The sequence below is a fragment of the Oryzias latipes genome, chromosome 4 (genome assembly GCF_053564925.1).
Source record: "Oryzias latipes strain Hd-rR chromosome 4, Olatipes_Hd-rR_3.1".
NCBI lineage: Eukaryota > Metazoa > Chordata > Actinopteri > Beloniformes > Adrianichthyidae > Oryzias > Oryzias latipes.
Genome location: NC_136240.1, coordinates 28188821 through 28206223, shown reverse-complemented (window position 1 = coordinate 28206223; position 17403 = coordinate 28188821). Strand labels below are relative to the sequence as shown.

The window sequence follows — 17403 nt, the reverse complement described above, 5'->3', positions numbered from 1 at the left end:
TTAATGTACACAAGAAGTATAACTGCTTTAAGAAAAAAATTAAATAGTGATTGAAAAAATGCTACATTGTGTTACATCAATTTAAATAAAACTACAACTATCAAAAAAGGTTTTTATTAACTGACAAAAAACTCAACAAAAAATGCAAAGAAAACAATCTTAATGATACCAATATTTACTGTTTAGTGTTGCCAATGTGCTGCTAATGTTGCCAAACAAATGTGTAAAATTGCAAAAAAGAAAAAAAAGGAAGTAGTGTTGTTTGAACTTTTATGTTTGAAATACTAAACAATAAATGCAAATGCTCAAAGTGAATTTATGCTACAAAGGCTAGCTGTTCTTTATACTATACAAGCAGTATTTAATTAATGAAGTATTTCTGACCCTGCTTGAACAGGGGCGACGCAATTTTAATCCCATTTTAAGCATTAATAAACATAAACAGTTTTTTTTTTACTTTATAAATATATTTATTAACATTTTAAGCTCTTTAAATGTTCACCTTCTTCTGTACTAAGGAGAACAGTTCATATTTTGCGATGGGAATGTGGCATTTTAGGAAAAATAGGAAGAATTTCTAGTAGAGGGTAACTCTCCAATGAATTATCATCAAAAAAGGTTTTCAGATGTAATAAACAAGAGACTGGAGATCACAGAGATGCTGTAAAAAAAAAAGTCTGACCATGAATGATTGAGGGTTTGGTTCGACAGCTTTCATCTGTTTCATATTCTCAGTTGTATTGTTTTTCTATTAGAAAAGATAAATCAGCCTTTCAGCTGTGATGTTAATAAAGAAGAGATGATCTGATCAAATTGATTTAAACTCAGTGAATTGATATTTATGAGCCTCTCAGCTCCACAAACAGATGGTTGATGGGGGGAGGCCGGGGTTCAGAGAGGGGTAATGAAAGTGAAAGAGGTGTTGATAGCAGTCTGTCCTGCAGGAGGCGCCTTAGTTTGTGTACATAATGATTTAAAAAAAGGGGGGGGGGTTGGATGATCTGAGGGGGCGTTGGTTTCATCAGAGGGAGGTTCGCACACGCTCTGCTTTATTTTTTGCTTCTGACTCGGTGGGAGCAACACAAAGGAGCTGCTCCTCCATCTCATTCATCCATCCTTCAGCCGTCCATTCATCCGTCCATCAGCCGTTCCCCGATCAAGTCTGGGTGGTGAGGATGGACCTGCACAGCCGCTTGGTTCAGCTCGTCTCAGGTAAGATTGATGCCTTTCTGATAGGATCATTTTAAAGCCATTTTTGAGGAGAGATTTTTGTTAGAGTATAAATTATAAAGATGTTAAAAGAATGACATCCTTTATATAAATGTTGCTGCTTTTTTTGTAGTTCCATGATTTTCTCTATGTGACTCCATGAAACATCCACTCTAGCCTAATCTGCCGCTTCTCACTGTCCTTTTGTTCACCTCAGATTGCATCTACATTGTAGAGCTGAGTAGATCAGTAATCCATCAGTTTGAACAGTGAATAAAAATATAATAATCTGACATACCTGTGGATGCATTCTTTCCTAGAGATTTTAAAGTAATGTGTACATTTGGAGCACTCAAATTTGACAGTATGCTTTCACCCACACAGCTCTGTTGTGTTGTCTTTATAAAAAGAGGATGAATCATTAACTGAAGTCCTGGTTTTTGGAGACTCACCCCGTTTTGAATGCATGTGTTCTGCGTCTTTGGTTCTCCTGCGTGTTTTGAATGTTTGCCTGATCAAACACAGCTGACTTAAATGAGAGCATCACTAGCAGACCTCCACTGAGCTGACCCGCTCTTTGGAGTCCAGTGTAGGTCGGAGCAGCACACAAAGAAAAGAAATCAGGGACATGTCCTCGGGGAACAAAAGAATTTACCTCCTTGACTGTTTACCCCGAACTTGAAGATAAACATCTCGAGGTTAAGAAAAGGTTGTTGGAGACGCTGTAAAAAAAAAGATGCCCAAATGACAAGACCATAGGGACTTTTCTGGAGTCAGACAGTTCAGAAAACATGCAAAAAAATATGATTACAGCTTGTAAAAGACCTGTACTGCTAATCATAGCATTGAAATTTAGATATTGACTGAAATACTCACATTTTTTCTTCTTTTACAGAATAAATGAGCAGTGTTTGCCTAATTTTTAATTCAATTTTTGCTTTTTCGTCAAAGCCGATTGTGTTCCAAAGGGTAAATAAGCTGCAGAAATGTGAGATTTGAGTGAGACACAAACGTAAACACGCTATTTTACCATACTGAACTATTTTAAAGCAGAGTTTGACTGCAGAAGCAGCTCACCATATACTGACACCAGTTTTTGTCAGTGTAATTAGGGTGACAAATCACAGTTATGAGGCTCCTACTTGCAGAATTCAATAGGTGACAACAGAGATTGTTAATCCTGATTGAATGATCTTTGAAAGGCCACTTAATCACTATTATTCCAGAAAACAAATTCAGGACAGAGAAACCTGACAACAGGCTCATTCTGATGAGTTCATCTGATTAAAAACAGTTGTCATGTTTGATCATCATTTAATGGGATCTCTACAGTCCTCCTGTTGTTGTTTTGATCCACAGTCATCGTCCTGGTATCTTCGTGGTGCGTTCAAGGACTCCGTGTAAGCCTTTTCCCCAGGGATCCTCTTTTAAGGTTGGGTGAGCATCAACAGCTGCTCTGCTGGGTGGAGGATTGTCCCGTGAAGCCGACTTTGTTCTGGTCTTCATTGGAGGACCATCCTCTGTCTGCTCTGAGAAGCAGCAATCTAACTCACAGCGTGCTGACCTTGGACCCCGTGGGGAGGGAGCATGAGGGGTCGCTCCTCTGCTCAGTCACCTGTGGAGAAGAGAAGCGACAGTTGCAAACCTCTGTGAGGGTTTACTGTGAGTCTTGTTCTTTGACCTCACCTAGTCCACCTTGTGGGTTAGAGGGTTTGCTGCCTCATCTGTCTGTCCTTCGTGTGGTTTCAGCCTTCCCATCAGCCCCGGTGATCGCAGGTCAGGACCAGCTGAAGCTGGGGGTGGAGTCTGCATTAACCTGCCATGTGCCTGACATATATCCCACTGCACACCTCAATCTCACCTGGGTCAGAGGAGACACCGTCCTGATGAGTGGAACCTCAGGCCCGTTGGAGTATAGGTTCACCCCCCAGAAGCAGGACTCAGGGGGGAGCATCACCTGCAGGGCCACATTGGAAATGGAAAAACTATCAGATCCAAACAGGACCAGAGAGACCACCGTCCTGCTAAATGTTCTCTGTGAGTTCTCCAGTTGGTTTGAGTCTGGTCCATTGAAGTCCTTCAGTCCTCTCTCTAATCTTGCTCAGTCTAATTTGAGAGCTGACTACTCCCCCTCTCCCCCCTCAGATGCTCCTGTTGTCGTGACGATATCAGAAGGAGTGGAGGTGATGGCCAACTCTTCACTCACGCTCAACTGTTCAGCTGAGGGAAACCCAGATCCAAGGATCACATGGAGCTTCAAGACCACAGATGGTTGGTCTGTCAGGAAAAGTGAAGCAGGTCGGCTCTTCGTGCCCATGGCCAGCCTTTCTGAAGATGGACTCTACAGATGTGAGGCCAGAAACAAGGAAGGAAACAGCAGCGCCACTGTGGTTGTCAATGTTTTTGGTAAGTTTTCCAACATAAATATTATTTTTTCCTAAAGGGTAGTTAAATCTTTCATGATAGATTAATTACTTTTAAAGACCCACTCTAATGAAAATTAGTATTTAAACATGTTCTTGTTCTGACAATGGAGGACTTAGATATAGAAAATTAGTATTTCTTTTTTGAAATTGTGGTGAATCAGGAGCAGATGAAAAAAATGAAAAAGCAGCCAATTTCTCTTTCTACAATCCTTTCTGCAAAACTTTATTTATCGCTGCTTTGTATCTGTGTACAGTATTCTCCATTTTTTTTTTTTGCTTGTGAAGCTGAATGACCTGTGCTCCCCTCCACAGCCCCGCCAACCAACACCTCCCTGTCAGTGAGCCCAGGTGAGGACGTAGTGGAGGGTCAAAAGGTGACATTTACCTGCAGCTCAGACGGAGCCCCTCCTCCAAAACTGCTGTTGAAAAAAGGCGAGGAGGTGGTGCAGCTAGACGAGGATGGCTCTCCACTCACCTTCAGCATCCGTTCTGCTGCACTGGAAGACTCCGCCTCTTATCTATGCGAGGCATCCAATAAACACGGCTCCCAGGCCGTCAGCAGCTTCGTCACCATCCGAGGTCAGTTTGCTCCCACCTCTTTCTCTTTATATTTTGTTTAGTCCTGAAAAGTTCCAATGGTGGTGTTTCTTTCAGAATATAAGCTGTTCCAGAAATTTGGAAGCACCTTGCTGTTGGTTGACCTCTTGGTTCTGTTCTGAAAATTTTTGGAATGAGAGTTTCATCAGCCTCAGCAATAGCTCTGAAGAGGTTAAATAGAAAGAAAGTATAAACAATAAACTGAAAAAAAATTATTTTTAGTTAAAGGTGTAAATATTAATAGATGAAGTTTAAACCATGCGCCAGAAAAGGTACAGTAAACATAAAAATTCTGTTTTGAATATTGTTAAAGAATTGCTCATAAAAGGGTAAAAAAAAAAGACTGATACAAAATCTGTTGAAAGATAACTTTTTAATGACTCGATTCTGCTTAAAATTCAAAATTAAATGCTAGGCAAGATTTTTTTTAAAAAGAAATATAAAATCTTTTAAGAAATATATTCCTACTGAGGAAGGCTGAAAATTGTTTTTTTTTTTTTATGTTTAAATTCAGGGGGGAAAAAGCCAGAAAGTAAAGATGGAAACATTTTTTATTCCCAGAGATGGCTACAAATGCTATAGTCTAGGCTAAAAAAACATCAAAACAAGTTTGAAAAATAAATGCTAACACTTGAGCTAAAACAGACGATTGTTAAAATTGGTGATGATACTTATATCAATTCCCAAATTCACAGAAAAAGGAGCAAAAGGTTGAAGAAAAGATGATGAATAATATCTCAGCAAAACTGTGATTACTGAATTATATTCCTTTGATCATCAGTGGCTGGGATAGGCTCCAGCAACTTCATGACTCTGAAAGGGATTGAGTGGGTTCAGAATATTGATGCAAAGAAACAGGCCCCAAAAAGACAAAGGGAAACGCTGAATTAGACAAAAAAGAATGATCATATACAGTACCTTTGAGACGTTTTAAAGTATTTTAATATCTTTGTGTTTTCTAAACATCTTTTTTCTCTCTGAAGATAAGTAGAAGAATAAAAAAGTCATTGATTCTTCAGTATTTTGTCTTTAGACTGGCACTTCTTTGAATGCATGGACTGTGAACACTGCCACATTGTTCTCTAAAGGATCACAGCAGAAAGCCCATCATTCTGTTTGCTGGAGTTCACATTGCTACTACAGACCTAGGAGTTAGTCTGCAACATTTCAGGAATTTGAATTTGGCCCGGACGGCCTGTAAAGTTTAGTGCACCGAGCCCAACAGTTGTGTGTCACCATGTTCTCCGTCTTTCCCTCAGCTCATCCGCTGCAGGTGGAGGCCAAGCCTCTGGTCTCAGCGGAGCGGGGCTCGGCTCTGACTCTGACCTGCCGAGCCTCTGGATGCCACCACCAGCTGACGCTCCTCTGGAGGAAGATGGACCAGAACCAGACCGTCTTGCAGAGGACGCAGCAGCAGGATGCACAGTCTGAGCTGCGCCTGCAGGAGCTGGACCTCCAGGATCAGGGGGGATACAGCTGTGAGGCTGAGTGTGACTCCGTCATCCGGACCACGGACATCCACGTCCAGGTGTACTGTGAGTCTGATACGTGCAAAACTCAGAAGTAAAACAAAAACATGTATCATATGTTCTCTGAATATACACATAACTTCTAAACAGAGTCCTAAACAGACAGCTGGGACAGGAAGGGAGGCATTTCTACCAGATAAAAAAATCTCACTCCAGTTAAATGAAGTTTATGTTTAGATCCATCATTTGGCTCATATCTCTGTCTCTTCCCAGAAGTTGAGGGTTTTGGCAAGGAGCAAACTTCCTGTCTGTTACTGTCAGAGCGTTAATAAAGAAAAAGAAACTCATAAATCTGATTTGATGTCCTGAAAGCTTCTCCAGGCCTGAGGGGAGTTTGAAGCATCCACTCATGAGTCACGAAGCTCCCCTTGAGACGCCGCAGCAGCTCTTGGTTCTGCTCCATTAGCTCTGCTGCTGCGTGAACACAGGTCAGAGGTCACAGAGCGGCACGCTGTTGATTTAGTGTTCAGAGAGCAGCAACATTTCCTCACACAGATCTTTATTCACAATGATAATTGTGGGTTTTTTTTCTGCTGTCAGCAAATACTTTACACTGTTGACTTTGGTGGAGCTAAAAACAGCTTCACTGTCAGAACTGCTGTCTTGGCTGCTCAGGAAAACATGTTTGAAAGTAAAAGTTTGTTTGTAGGAGCGATTCCAGCCCTGGAGCAGAGACTGTGAGAAAATATTAACCAAAAAAAAAGGTCTCCACCGCAGCCTGAGCAGAGGAGGGTAAACTCCACTGCTCTTTCTGTCATCAAGTTACACAAACAGACAGAAAGAGGCCTAAAAAACCCTACCCACACAAATACCCCCCCCCCCCCCCCCCCCCCACTTCAAATAAAAGCCTTTGGAGCAGGAGGAAGAGTATCTGTCCAAGATCCATCTTCATCAAGGGGACTGAATGCAGAAGCACCATGCTCCATGACCCATTTCACACAGGGACACTGAATATCTGGTTCTTACCAATCAAGAGTTGTTGTTTACATATTTATTGACATTTTGGAACAGAAACTCCCCAATGCAATGGCTGTAAAAACCAAAACATTGTTTCTCTTCTCTTTTAAAGAGCAGTTTTAAATTGCTCCCCTCCTCCCATCTGCAGTAAAAGCCACAGAGATAGAAAAGTTCTCAATTGTGAACGATGCTGTAATGCAGCATTTTAATTCCAAACATGAAGCTGATCCGTCTCAAGGGGCCAACAATTTGACGGCCTTTTTGAACCTGATTTGAAAACAAAACCATCTGCAGTGAGGTCAGCTCAGCAAATAAAACCGAATTACACAAGAGAGTCCATCCCTGTTTAGTTGAGTAAAAGACGTCCCAATTTGAGCCTCAAACGACTCATCTTTTGTTTGATATGCTTTTATTTCATAGTCACAGGGACGCAGTTATTTAGAATAAACTACTGTGGTAATACAACCTGGAATGTCATATCTTTAGAGGTTCAAGCAGAAATAAAAATACTTACAGTCTGAAATGTGTGTTTTAAATATGATACCAATGGTTTTAAGGAGATTAGCAAGTCTCTGTAAAGACTCTGACTCCTTCAGGGTTTGTGTAAGAGTCTGCAGGACTAACAACTAGTTCTTTGAAAGAACTCAGATTATGAATCAGCGGAGATTTAATTCCATTCAACTTAATTTTATTTATAAAGCCCAATATTACAACAATAGCCCTCTCAATGGGCTTCATACCGGTAATTGTTTAAAAAACCTGAATCATAAAGAGCATGAAGTCATAAAATTATGTATTTGCTAAACTAAACTCAACAGACTAAGCATCTCTGCTCTTAGACCCTCCTTCTCAGTAAGGGAAAACTAAAAAAACGGATTCCGGATAAAAAAAAGAAACCTCAGAGGTGTCCACATGAAGGAAGGATCCTCCCCAGGATGAAAACTGAAAGACTTTCACTTTGCTATTGAAGACACCAAAGCAAAGAGAAACCCAACTGTAATCTACTCCCGTGATCATCTTGAAGTCATTTTCCCTTCAAGGGGTGCTTCTGTTGTCGTGGAAACAAGCATTTGATTTGACGGAGGGGCTCTTAGTGATGTTCTTTTAGTTTCAGAGGTGTTAAGAAGGTTCTAATGGACACAGATAACCAGATGACCTCTGGTTGTCTCAGAGAACTTTCCATGTTCTTGTTGAAGTTGTATGGTTTTCACTCGTCACTGATAGACCCCTTTAGATCTGCTGACAAGTGCTGACAGATGTTGTGAAGCTCCTCAATGGAGCTCAGAGGAAGCTTTTTTCTTTGGTTCAGTTTAAACTTTGAGCCACTTCACTGATTTTTGATTAATTATAGAAGTAGAATCAGTTAATGAATTTCGCTTTGGAGACGCTCATAGGATTCTTTCTCAGTTTTTCTCTTGTATCTATCATTTTTTAAATGATTTCTCTTCTGTTCACCTTTTAAACTCTGAACTTTGAAGGATTCAGTTAGAAACTTAATTAAAAGACTGACGTGTTGTAATTTCAACACAAATAGTGACAAATGTTGAAAAAGTGGATGATGTTTGTGTGAAATTCTTTGGTTGGGGGTCATCAAAGAAAGTGTGTTTGCTTGGAGCAAATCAAGCAAAGACCGTTCTCCTCCATCTGTTTTGTTTCTCTCCAGCTTTCCCGTCTGATCCCATTTTGGAAGATCCTGGTCCCGTTCTGCTGGGTCAAAAAGTTACATTCCACTGCAACATGACTAACGTCTTCACGCCCCATCAGCTGAGGGTTCGGTGGCTGCGAAAGAACCACGCACTGATGACGGAGACGTTTAGCTTCTCTGGTTCTCTGCAGAACATCTCATCTAGTTTGGAACAGCAAGTTGAGGAGGATCACATGAATGTGACGTGCAGCGTGGAGCTGCTGACTGAAAGCAGAGACGTGTTGAGGTCCAGAAGGACCAGCGTCCCTCTTCAGGTTCATTGTGAGTGAGATTCTGGTCAGAATAAGCTTATATTCAGACTTTGCTGAATTCTAGAATCTTAGAGTTGTGAACATTTCAACTAAACTTAACTCAGAATTAAATGTCAGGTTTAGTTTTTGATCACTTTAAATTCTTTTTTTTCTTTTTCTTGTCTTGCAGATCCTCCTAGAATGATGTCCCTCTCCACGAATCCAGGCGAGGAGGTGCTGGAGGGGCAACGAGTGACCTTCACTTGTCGCGCTGATGGGGCACCGCCCCCCACTCTTGTGATAAAAAGAAATGGGGAGGAGCTTCATGTGAATAGCCCCACCTCCTCCTCATTGCTCACCTTCGACATCTCCTCCGTTGTGCTGGAAGATTCTGCCCAGTACCAGTGCGACGCGTTCAACCAGTATGGAAACCAGTCGGTCTCCAATGAGATCAAAGTCAAAGGTTAGACCAACCAGCCATTTCTACTCAGTTCAGGGCCTCAGATAAAAGCCTCTAAAGGCTGCTCTCAGAGAAGTCCACCTCACGCTCGTCTGTTAGACAGAAATAAACTCTGACTCCACCACTGGGTCATGAGACTCCTCGGCCTGCCTTCATCAGCTCATCACAGCCACCGATAAACCCAGATTAAATCAATTTATTCAGAACTGAGGCTCAACCACGGCATAAAAAACAGTAACAATCTGGTTAAAACTCCTGCTGCAGAGATCGTCTTCCTATTAAGGCAAAATTTTTCCATTCAAAACACTATTAATCATCTCATTTTGATAAACTGCAGCTCACAGAAGTGTGGCAGGCCGTCACATGACAGGACTGACCACAATCAGGTGATGAAGTGTCGACTGAACACCCAAACAGGAGGTCAAAGGTCGAACCGAGCTGCTTTTGCGCCCGTTTGCAAAGAAGGGAGTGTAAAAACTCCTCTGAAAGTCATTTATATGAATGAACCCTTGTAGTAAATTATATTTCCTCAAACATCCTGTCAGAGGAAGCTTGTGAGCAGGAAGCAGCTGTCAGAGCAGGTTGACTCTTATCTGAGGAGGTTGAGCTGGTCTCTAATTGCTTTCACTCTTTCCCCCTGCAAGTCCTCCTCTCTTCTGAGCATCCTGTTGTTTCTGTGGGGCCATGAAGGTTTATCAGAGAACGTCACAAAAAAATAAAAAAAAGTTCTTATAATTTAGTAAAAGGCCCACTTTAAAATGAAGAGAACTTGGACTTAAAAACGTAAATATAGTCAGTGTTTTTTGGACTGTAAGTCGATCCGGAGTAAAAGCCGCAGTGGCCAAAAAAAAATGTTGTAAAGAAGAAAAGGAACATATTTTAAAAGACTGACATGTTGTTATTTCAACCTATTTAAGTTCAAGAATTCAAGAAAATTTTTAACGTGCTTTTAGCATTCGTGTTCACACTGGAGTGCCTCTATCTGATTCCAACGCATATACCTACAGTTGGAAGAGGCTTGGTAAGAAATATTGAAGCGGTGTAGATCTTGTGAATCTTGCTTCAGGCTCTATTCCGATATATGAAAGACTTGGTTTTATATAATTCCAGCCAGGCACAAACCTCAGTTTTTAATTTCTCCCTCATGATCAGTTTTCAAACGGTTGTTGCTTCCATGTTTTGTAAAGGACGTTACCCATACTTCACTATCAAATCAGAGTTCCTGATTGGTCAAAGTCCAGCTGGTTTAACTTTCTTTTTTTTTCTTTTGTTGCTGGTTTAACTTTCCCCGTGCGTTCAATGGCAGTGCCCTTTGTATGTAGAACCCGAAAACTGGCTTAAATCTTGCACAGCAACGTGTAAACACAAGAGTTGTGAGCGCAGAGGCTTGAAGCACGCTAATACACGAGTTAACGTAGACTTTTCATTGGTCGATTTGGCGCCCGTTTCAGAGCCTGTTGTGCACATAGCGTTACACATTGATGCTTATATAGCTTCATAAAACATAGGAGGAATCTATTATATTAGCACAAGATATGAACGATTATTTAGACAACCACAAAGGTGTGATGTTTGACACTTGTGAAATATCTGATCTGGTTTGTTTTCCAGCTCCTCCGCGGAACACCACAGTCCTCATCCTGCCCTCTTCTGTGGTCCAGGAGGGACAAAATGTCACCGTGTGCTGCCAAACCATCAGCTACCCTCCATCAGCTGTGACTCTGCAGAAAATGACCAACGGCACAGTCTTAAGCTCCAGCAATGGCACATTCCTGCTGGTGAACGTCACGGCCAGAGACTCCGGCTTGTACCAGGTCAACGTGACCAACGATCTCGGGTACCAGATTAAAGTCTTCAGCATCAGCGTCAGAGGTCAGTGAGCTGGTCAAACATCCCTTCTCTGAGGGGAAATGGTAGATGTTGTTTACTTCTCAGAGCTGTCTCAAAATAATTTTACCTCCATGTTTTCATGCAGAGAGTAGCAGAAGACTTCCCCCCAGGCTTGGTGTCATCGTCATCTGTGTGGTTTGTGTCACAGCTGGATTAGCAACTTCTGCTCTGCTGCTCGAGTATGTGAGGAGATCCAGGAAGAAAGGCTTTTATCAGCTCCCACAGTCCGCCCCGCCCTCAACTCGTGGCTAACACGTAACCTCTGTGGGGCTGATGCACATAAAACAGCCGCTGAAAGGTTTAGAAACTTCAGACTTGGCTGCTATGAATGAGGCTGCTCAAATGCAACATTTGTACAAAATGTAGCACTGAAAGTGTCAGCAGGAGGCCTGGGCTGCTAAAATGCAGTAATGCAGCTCTGAGGATACTGGGGTTTGATCATGTGACTTCAGACCACGACACACATGGATGCTAACTCCTGAGGCGTGGCTTTTTTGGCATCTACGTCTCATAAGACCAACCTTCGGCTCACGTATCTCACCATGCGGCGACCAAATGGAGCTCCATCTGTCAACAAGCTGCCGTCAACCAACTCCACAGAAAATGCATGCTGGGATGAAAAATAGAAAATTCCTGGCACAAACATCAGGTCAGCTTTTGTACGTGCCAGGAGCTGTGTTTCATTTCTATTGAGTTTTAGTAGAACTCTGTCACAGTAGTTCCACTCTCAGAAGGATGAAGCTACACGTTTAAGGATCCTATAAATCAATGGGTGGAATATGGTTCAAAGCCAAATACCCAAAGTTCACTGAGGCTGGAGATCAACTTTCTAGTCTTTAGATGTCAGAAGCAACAAAGACGATGAAGAACAATCCTCTCTCCTGTTTGAATCCACCACTACTTCATCCGAACTCCCCCTTGTAACATGCGTCTACCTCCTCTAACAATCCTGGTACCTTCAGACCTCCAGGCTCATCAGGCTGTGGATCTTTCACCTTTTCTGCAGCTTCTTCCTGACTTTGCTGCAGTTTTCGGTGATCTGTTCCTTTAAGTGCTCAGCCTGGACTCAGTTCATGACTGTTTTACTGTTTCTATGAACAAACACAAAGGTTTGGTTGGATTTTGCTTCTACTTTCTTTTTTAGTTCTCCTTCGTCCATAGAGATTATACTGCTGCAGAAGGGAATTCCTGAGAACTGTACGGTTCCTAACAGTTTGCTTTTATTAAAGATATTTATTTCCTCACTCTTCCTTCTATTGTACCATCAGAGATTAGGCTTTCTTTTTCCGAGTGGACGAAGCTTTCACTTTTACTTCTGTCCGTTTACCAGAATCATTGAAGTGAGTCAGGGTTTTTTTTGGGACCCATCCAAACTAAATCCAGGCTTTTCGGTGAGACACAGTTTTTTCTGTTTCTAACTTTCTAAGCAAAAAAATAAGGAAATTATCTATAAAAAACATAAAGCAACAAATAACAAAAGCAAACCCTTTAAAAAGCACAAGTTTTTTTTATCTAAATACATAAGATTAAAACAATGCACAGTGTTTTTGACTAAACCGTCAGGTTAAATCAAACTTGTGTTTAAAAAAAAGTTCTAGAAGCTGTTTTTTCATCACGTAATTGGTCAGCTCCTGGACTGGTCTCCATGGAAACCTCAAGGTCTCCGATGTGAGGCATGAGAACAGAAGCTGCCATGAATCAGGCGTTTCAAGCTTTTGGATGCGTTTCAGTTCAGACTCGACACAGCCACCATCTGTTCTCCAGGTCTGTTTCAGCCTCTCCACACGCTCCCACTCTCTGGACTGATCTGCAGGCATCTGACAGAGTCTGCAGCAGTGCGTTTCAGGAGTTTCTCATTCACGCGGGGTCATTCACTACTCACACGAACTGAGTCTTTGCAAAGGAAAAAGACGCCTATTTCAATTACTTTCTGTGTTAAAAGAAAAAAAATTATCTCAGCAAAAAACTTTATAAACAGCAAAATAATCTTAATTTGAGAAAGTGAGTGGAATTTGTTACTTAAGAAATTTTGTAAGACCCTTTTTCTTACCCCATTGGCATATTTTTTTATTTTTACTTTTTTGCTCATTTGAATAACATCTGCCAGTGGGGTGATACTTTTCTGCTTCTTTCTAAGGCCTGTTTTTGCAGTGCAGCTCCTCCCTCTGGTGAACCATTTAGGAGGCTTCTTGAATCCCTCATACAGTATGTTTCAGGCTTTTACTTCTGTCCTCTCACATGCATTTTAAATGTTAAAAAAATTCTCCAAAAAAATTGCTTTGAAGAATAATTTAGTCAGAAAACCATTCCAAATCATTTCAATAAGGCCAAAATATTCTCATTTTATTTTATGAGAGTCTATGTAAGTAATCCACAGATGGCAATAAAGACTTTTCTCTGTGATGCCTGTACTGATCAGACATGGGGAGTAACACCCCCTTATCAATTGAAGAACAGAAAAAAACTCCAACAGTTCCACATTCATGAAAGAAACATTTGTGAGAGACAGTTTAAAACTTGGCTATCCTAGGCACTTTAACATTGGGAGTTGGGTCATCTAGACCCACTAGACAGTGCGCTGAACCTTTTTTCTTCAATGATTTGTGAACCTCACTGGTGTCCATGGATTACATGAAATCTTTCCACCTTTGTCATGATAGGGAGAACACGTCAATGTAAGGGTGGGGTCATCTAAGATAGAACAAGGGTTAAGATAGAAACTGCACTAAAGACTTACCAGCAACTGTGTCTGCATGACAAATCCTTTTGTTTCCTCTGAAAAAACTGAAACATTGATTTTCCCCTTAAGTTGGAGCATTGAAGCCTTTGTTTAGAACAGAGAAAGTCCAAACAGCAAAGTTCAGAGGTCAAAGATGTTCCAAAAGATTGATTTCTGCTGCTCTCCTTTAACGGAAAGTGCTAGCAGAAATTCTTCAGGTCGGGAAACAAAGAGCTCCATCTTTTTTCTTTCTGGGCAGGAAATTTAAGGAAGCAGGAGATTAAAATGACAAGACACAGCAGAACTCTGTTACACAACCGAATCCAGAGGTCACAAAGAGGCTCAGCAGGACAGTGAATGTTGCAGTAGAGGAAAACACCAGATGGAGCAAAAAGAAACACATTTATCAATGTGAACGCTACAGCTGAATCTGCACAAACTGCACGAGCTGCTCCAGTGCGTCCAGCTCCTTCACGTCTGTTTAATTAGGATAAATGAGTCCAGAATAGTGGAGGACAGAAAAAACAGTCACCAGCTTAGGCACATTTCACTGCAGTCTGTGTTTTTCTCAGTTTCTAAACAATGAACTAACTGGTGAAGCTGAAATTTGCCTTTGATCAGAATATCATTTGGCAAATGTTTAAAGGTCTCCACTTAAAGGATTTGAACACAACAACCATTATTTTGTTTTGTAATTTAAGTCAAAAACCCTAAAATCACAGTTCTTACAGTGCAACAAGGTGGTGGGAGTGTCATGTTGTGGGATTAACTTCGAACATCAGATATGATTGATTTTTTTTTATGTTTATCCTTCCAACAAACTATTTTTTTGTGCCCTATAAAATAATTTAGTCAAAAATTCATCGTTTTTGTCTGATCCTAAATATTTTTGTCTCTCCAAAAATTCAAAGCAACTTTTGCAAGCGCTGAAAACCAAAAACCTTGTGTGCTCGAAGCTCAAATAGACAACAAGACAGTTTCAGCTTCTCTTGTTTAAACTTTGTTGAGGAAGAGCAAAATGCAACACACCTTAATCAAATAATGGCAGGTCTCATTCATCTTCTTTTTGTTTTTTCCTTCATTTTATTCATATCCAGCAGGCGTATAATAATGATACCAACTTTTCTCACTTGGACTAGAACTGTTCAGGTGTTTTATGTAAGTGGTGCCATCTTGGGTTGTCATAGCAACCAATGTTTACCTGTCTTTGTTGGACAGCGCATTAACACCAGGAAAGTGGTGCTGAAGATTACGTTTTTGACATTAAAGCACCTGCACCATCTGTGTCCAGACAGACTTTCATAATAAAAGTCTGGCATCTGGCAGCCCACTTCCCCCTCACGCCAATCAAGCTCTTCTAGTTGCCGCTACTGGTCTCATTTGTGGAGGAGGTGCTGATGAAGTGTCAAGATCTACTCTTCCTCTATCTGTGATGAGGTCACCCACTTTGTGGTCACCATGGAAACTCGTTTCTGCAGGTACAACCTGGTTTCATTTAACCTTTTTTTAAATGCTTTAGAAAAAACAAATAATTCAAGACTGATGAGTTTTGACTGGTGAGTGATATGTTTGAGCTGTTCAATGTCCAAACAAATCCACATGTGGACCAGATTTGTTTCTCTGGGGGGTCACCTCACCTCATTCTGTAACTGAATGAGGTCTGCAGGGTCAAGCAATGCAGAGTTGAGGGTGGAAGACAAGCGCGCTGGAAGTCAATTAGAGTAGAGAACGCTCTGTAAAAATCTGACATTAAAAATGTTTAGAAAAATGGATAATTAGTCTGTGTGTTTTTACAAAAATATGTGTAAGAAAAAGAATTTTCTTCTCTGCAGGTTTTTGACTTCTCTGCTTCGGTTTGGCTTTTTATGTGCTGTGGGAAAAAACTGTTACATAAATTAAAATAAAAATTAAAAAGACTGTTGCACAATTCCATTTAGAAAGTGGGAACTAAAAAAGCAGCACAAACAACAAAAAAATTCAACTTTTTGTAAATTGAATTCATTCACTTCTTTTCAGACGTTCTCATTTCTGAAAAATAGGAGAAAACGTTTTAGCGCGTGAAACAGCGTTTAATGAGTTATCATAATATTTCTTCAATAAAAACTATACTTTTTGTATTGTGGAAAGTGATTCCACATATCTTCAAGACCGAGAACTTAAAAGTTATAGTGCTTTGATCATTTTCAGAATAAAAGTGGTCATTTTTTGCATAGTTTGGCCAGGGATCCAACTTATATTTTGGAGGGACTTTTTCTTTTTCTCTGTTTTAAATAACTGAAAGTCCCCAAAGTCCAAAAATACAAAACCTTACATTTCGAAAAAAAAGTGCCTTTTTAGGAAACAAGAAAACTGTGCAACTGAATGTCCAGCTACAGGGCCTGTCTTTGCATTGCATTCAGCTGGAAGGACTTTCGTTATGGGTTTGACAACAGACTTATATGAACTACCAAAATGTTCTATTAATTTGAATGGTAAATATAAGATGATAGGATTCACATGTGGACTGGAACCTCATTGTTCTCCTCTACTATGCCCCTACGTTGACTGATGCCTCAAAAGGTCTTCATCCCCAAAGGTCAGAGGTCAGAGTGCCCACACATGCAGTAAATGTTCACTCTTTCTTTGCTCAGTGTGTGTAACTGATTTTCATGACTGCAGGCGAATGTGAAATCTTTTTTCCGCCGAAGGCTTTAATGATGGGCGGTTGCTATGGAGACACCTGAAGAGGCGTTGACAAATGATGACTGACAAACATAAATAGTCAATGGTGACAAATTGAGAAAAAAAAAACTTGAGGTCTTTTGTTTTAAAAAATAAAATAAAAACTAAAATTGAACTAAAAATAAGCTTTTCAAGCTAAATCTAAACACTTCAAGCTATGATGATGTTTGACTTGAAAATAAAAATGAGAACTGACAGCAATCAGTGAATCAATGGGATAAATTTAAATCAGATACATTTCATATTCAATTTAATCTTTTTAGTTTAATATCTGTTTGCACAACAGTCCCATTTCAACTATGAAGGTCCATGTGAGTAGTACATCAGGCAGATGTAATCTGCACAACATTGCCACCTACTGCTCAGACAGGCAGCTTGCAAGGCTCTTACTTTGATATGACAGAAGGGAAAAACTTTATTGAATATTTATTTCAAATTGTGGAAGTATACATGTAACAAGCCATTAAAAAACAACACTGTTATTTCCATCTTTGTTATTGTATCAGATTTTAAATAACATAATTCACAGGAAAGAGCACTGTACATAAATTAATTCGTTTTAACCATTTCTGTGACAACACTGAACTTTTTTTGTTGCTTTCAAAAAAATCTAAAACAACATAAACGGGGTAAGTGGGAATCCTAACAATAAATTAACCTATAAATTATTTCTTATTTCCACCAGACTTTCTCTCTAGTCTTTCGATTAAGGGTGAACATGTGATTTGATTAAACGCATAACTAATGAAATAAAATAATAAAATACAATTTTAACAAAAAATATGGATATTCATCCAACTTCTATTACTTGTTGGTTCTCTGCAATAATTCCAAGAACATATCATAGATACTTCAACTCAGAAGGCAGGAAACCCCCTTGGACACTTTCCCAGTCCATCACAGAACCAAGCAGTTTCTTAGACTGTGAAATGAATCCAGAGTCCTTTTAGGTAAACCCAG

The 17403-nt window shown here is 40.3% G+C and overlaps 1 protein-coding gene across 1 annotated transcript; it reads left to right on the top strand.

The window, feature by feature from the left end:
• The first annotated feature begins 1009 nt into the window (after positions 1-1009).
• vcam1b (vascular cell adhesion molecule 1b) lies at positions 1010-12247 on the top strand. Its single transcript, XM_020702589.3, has 10 exons — positions 1010-1212; positions 2569-2871; positions 2959-3246; positions 3355-3615; positions 3948-4214; positions 5492-5767; positions 8382-8684; positions 8844-9116; positions 10725-10985; positions 11089-12247. The coding sequence occupies exons 1-10, from the start codon at positions 1176-1178 to the stop codon at positions 11253-11255; spliced, it is 2436 nt and encodes an 811-aa protein (XP_020558248.1). The 5' UTR covers positions 1010-1175; the 3' UTR covers positions 11256-12247.
• The last annotated feature ends 5156 nt before the right edge of the window (positions 12248-17403 follow it).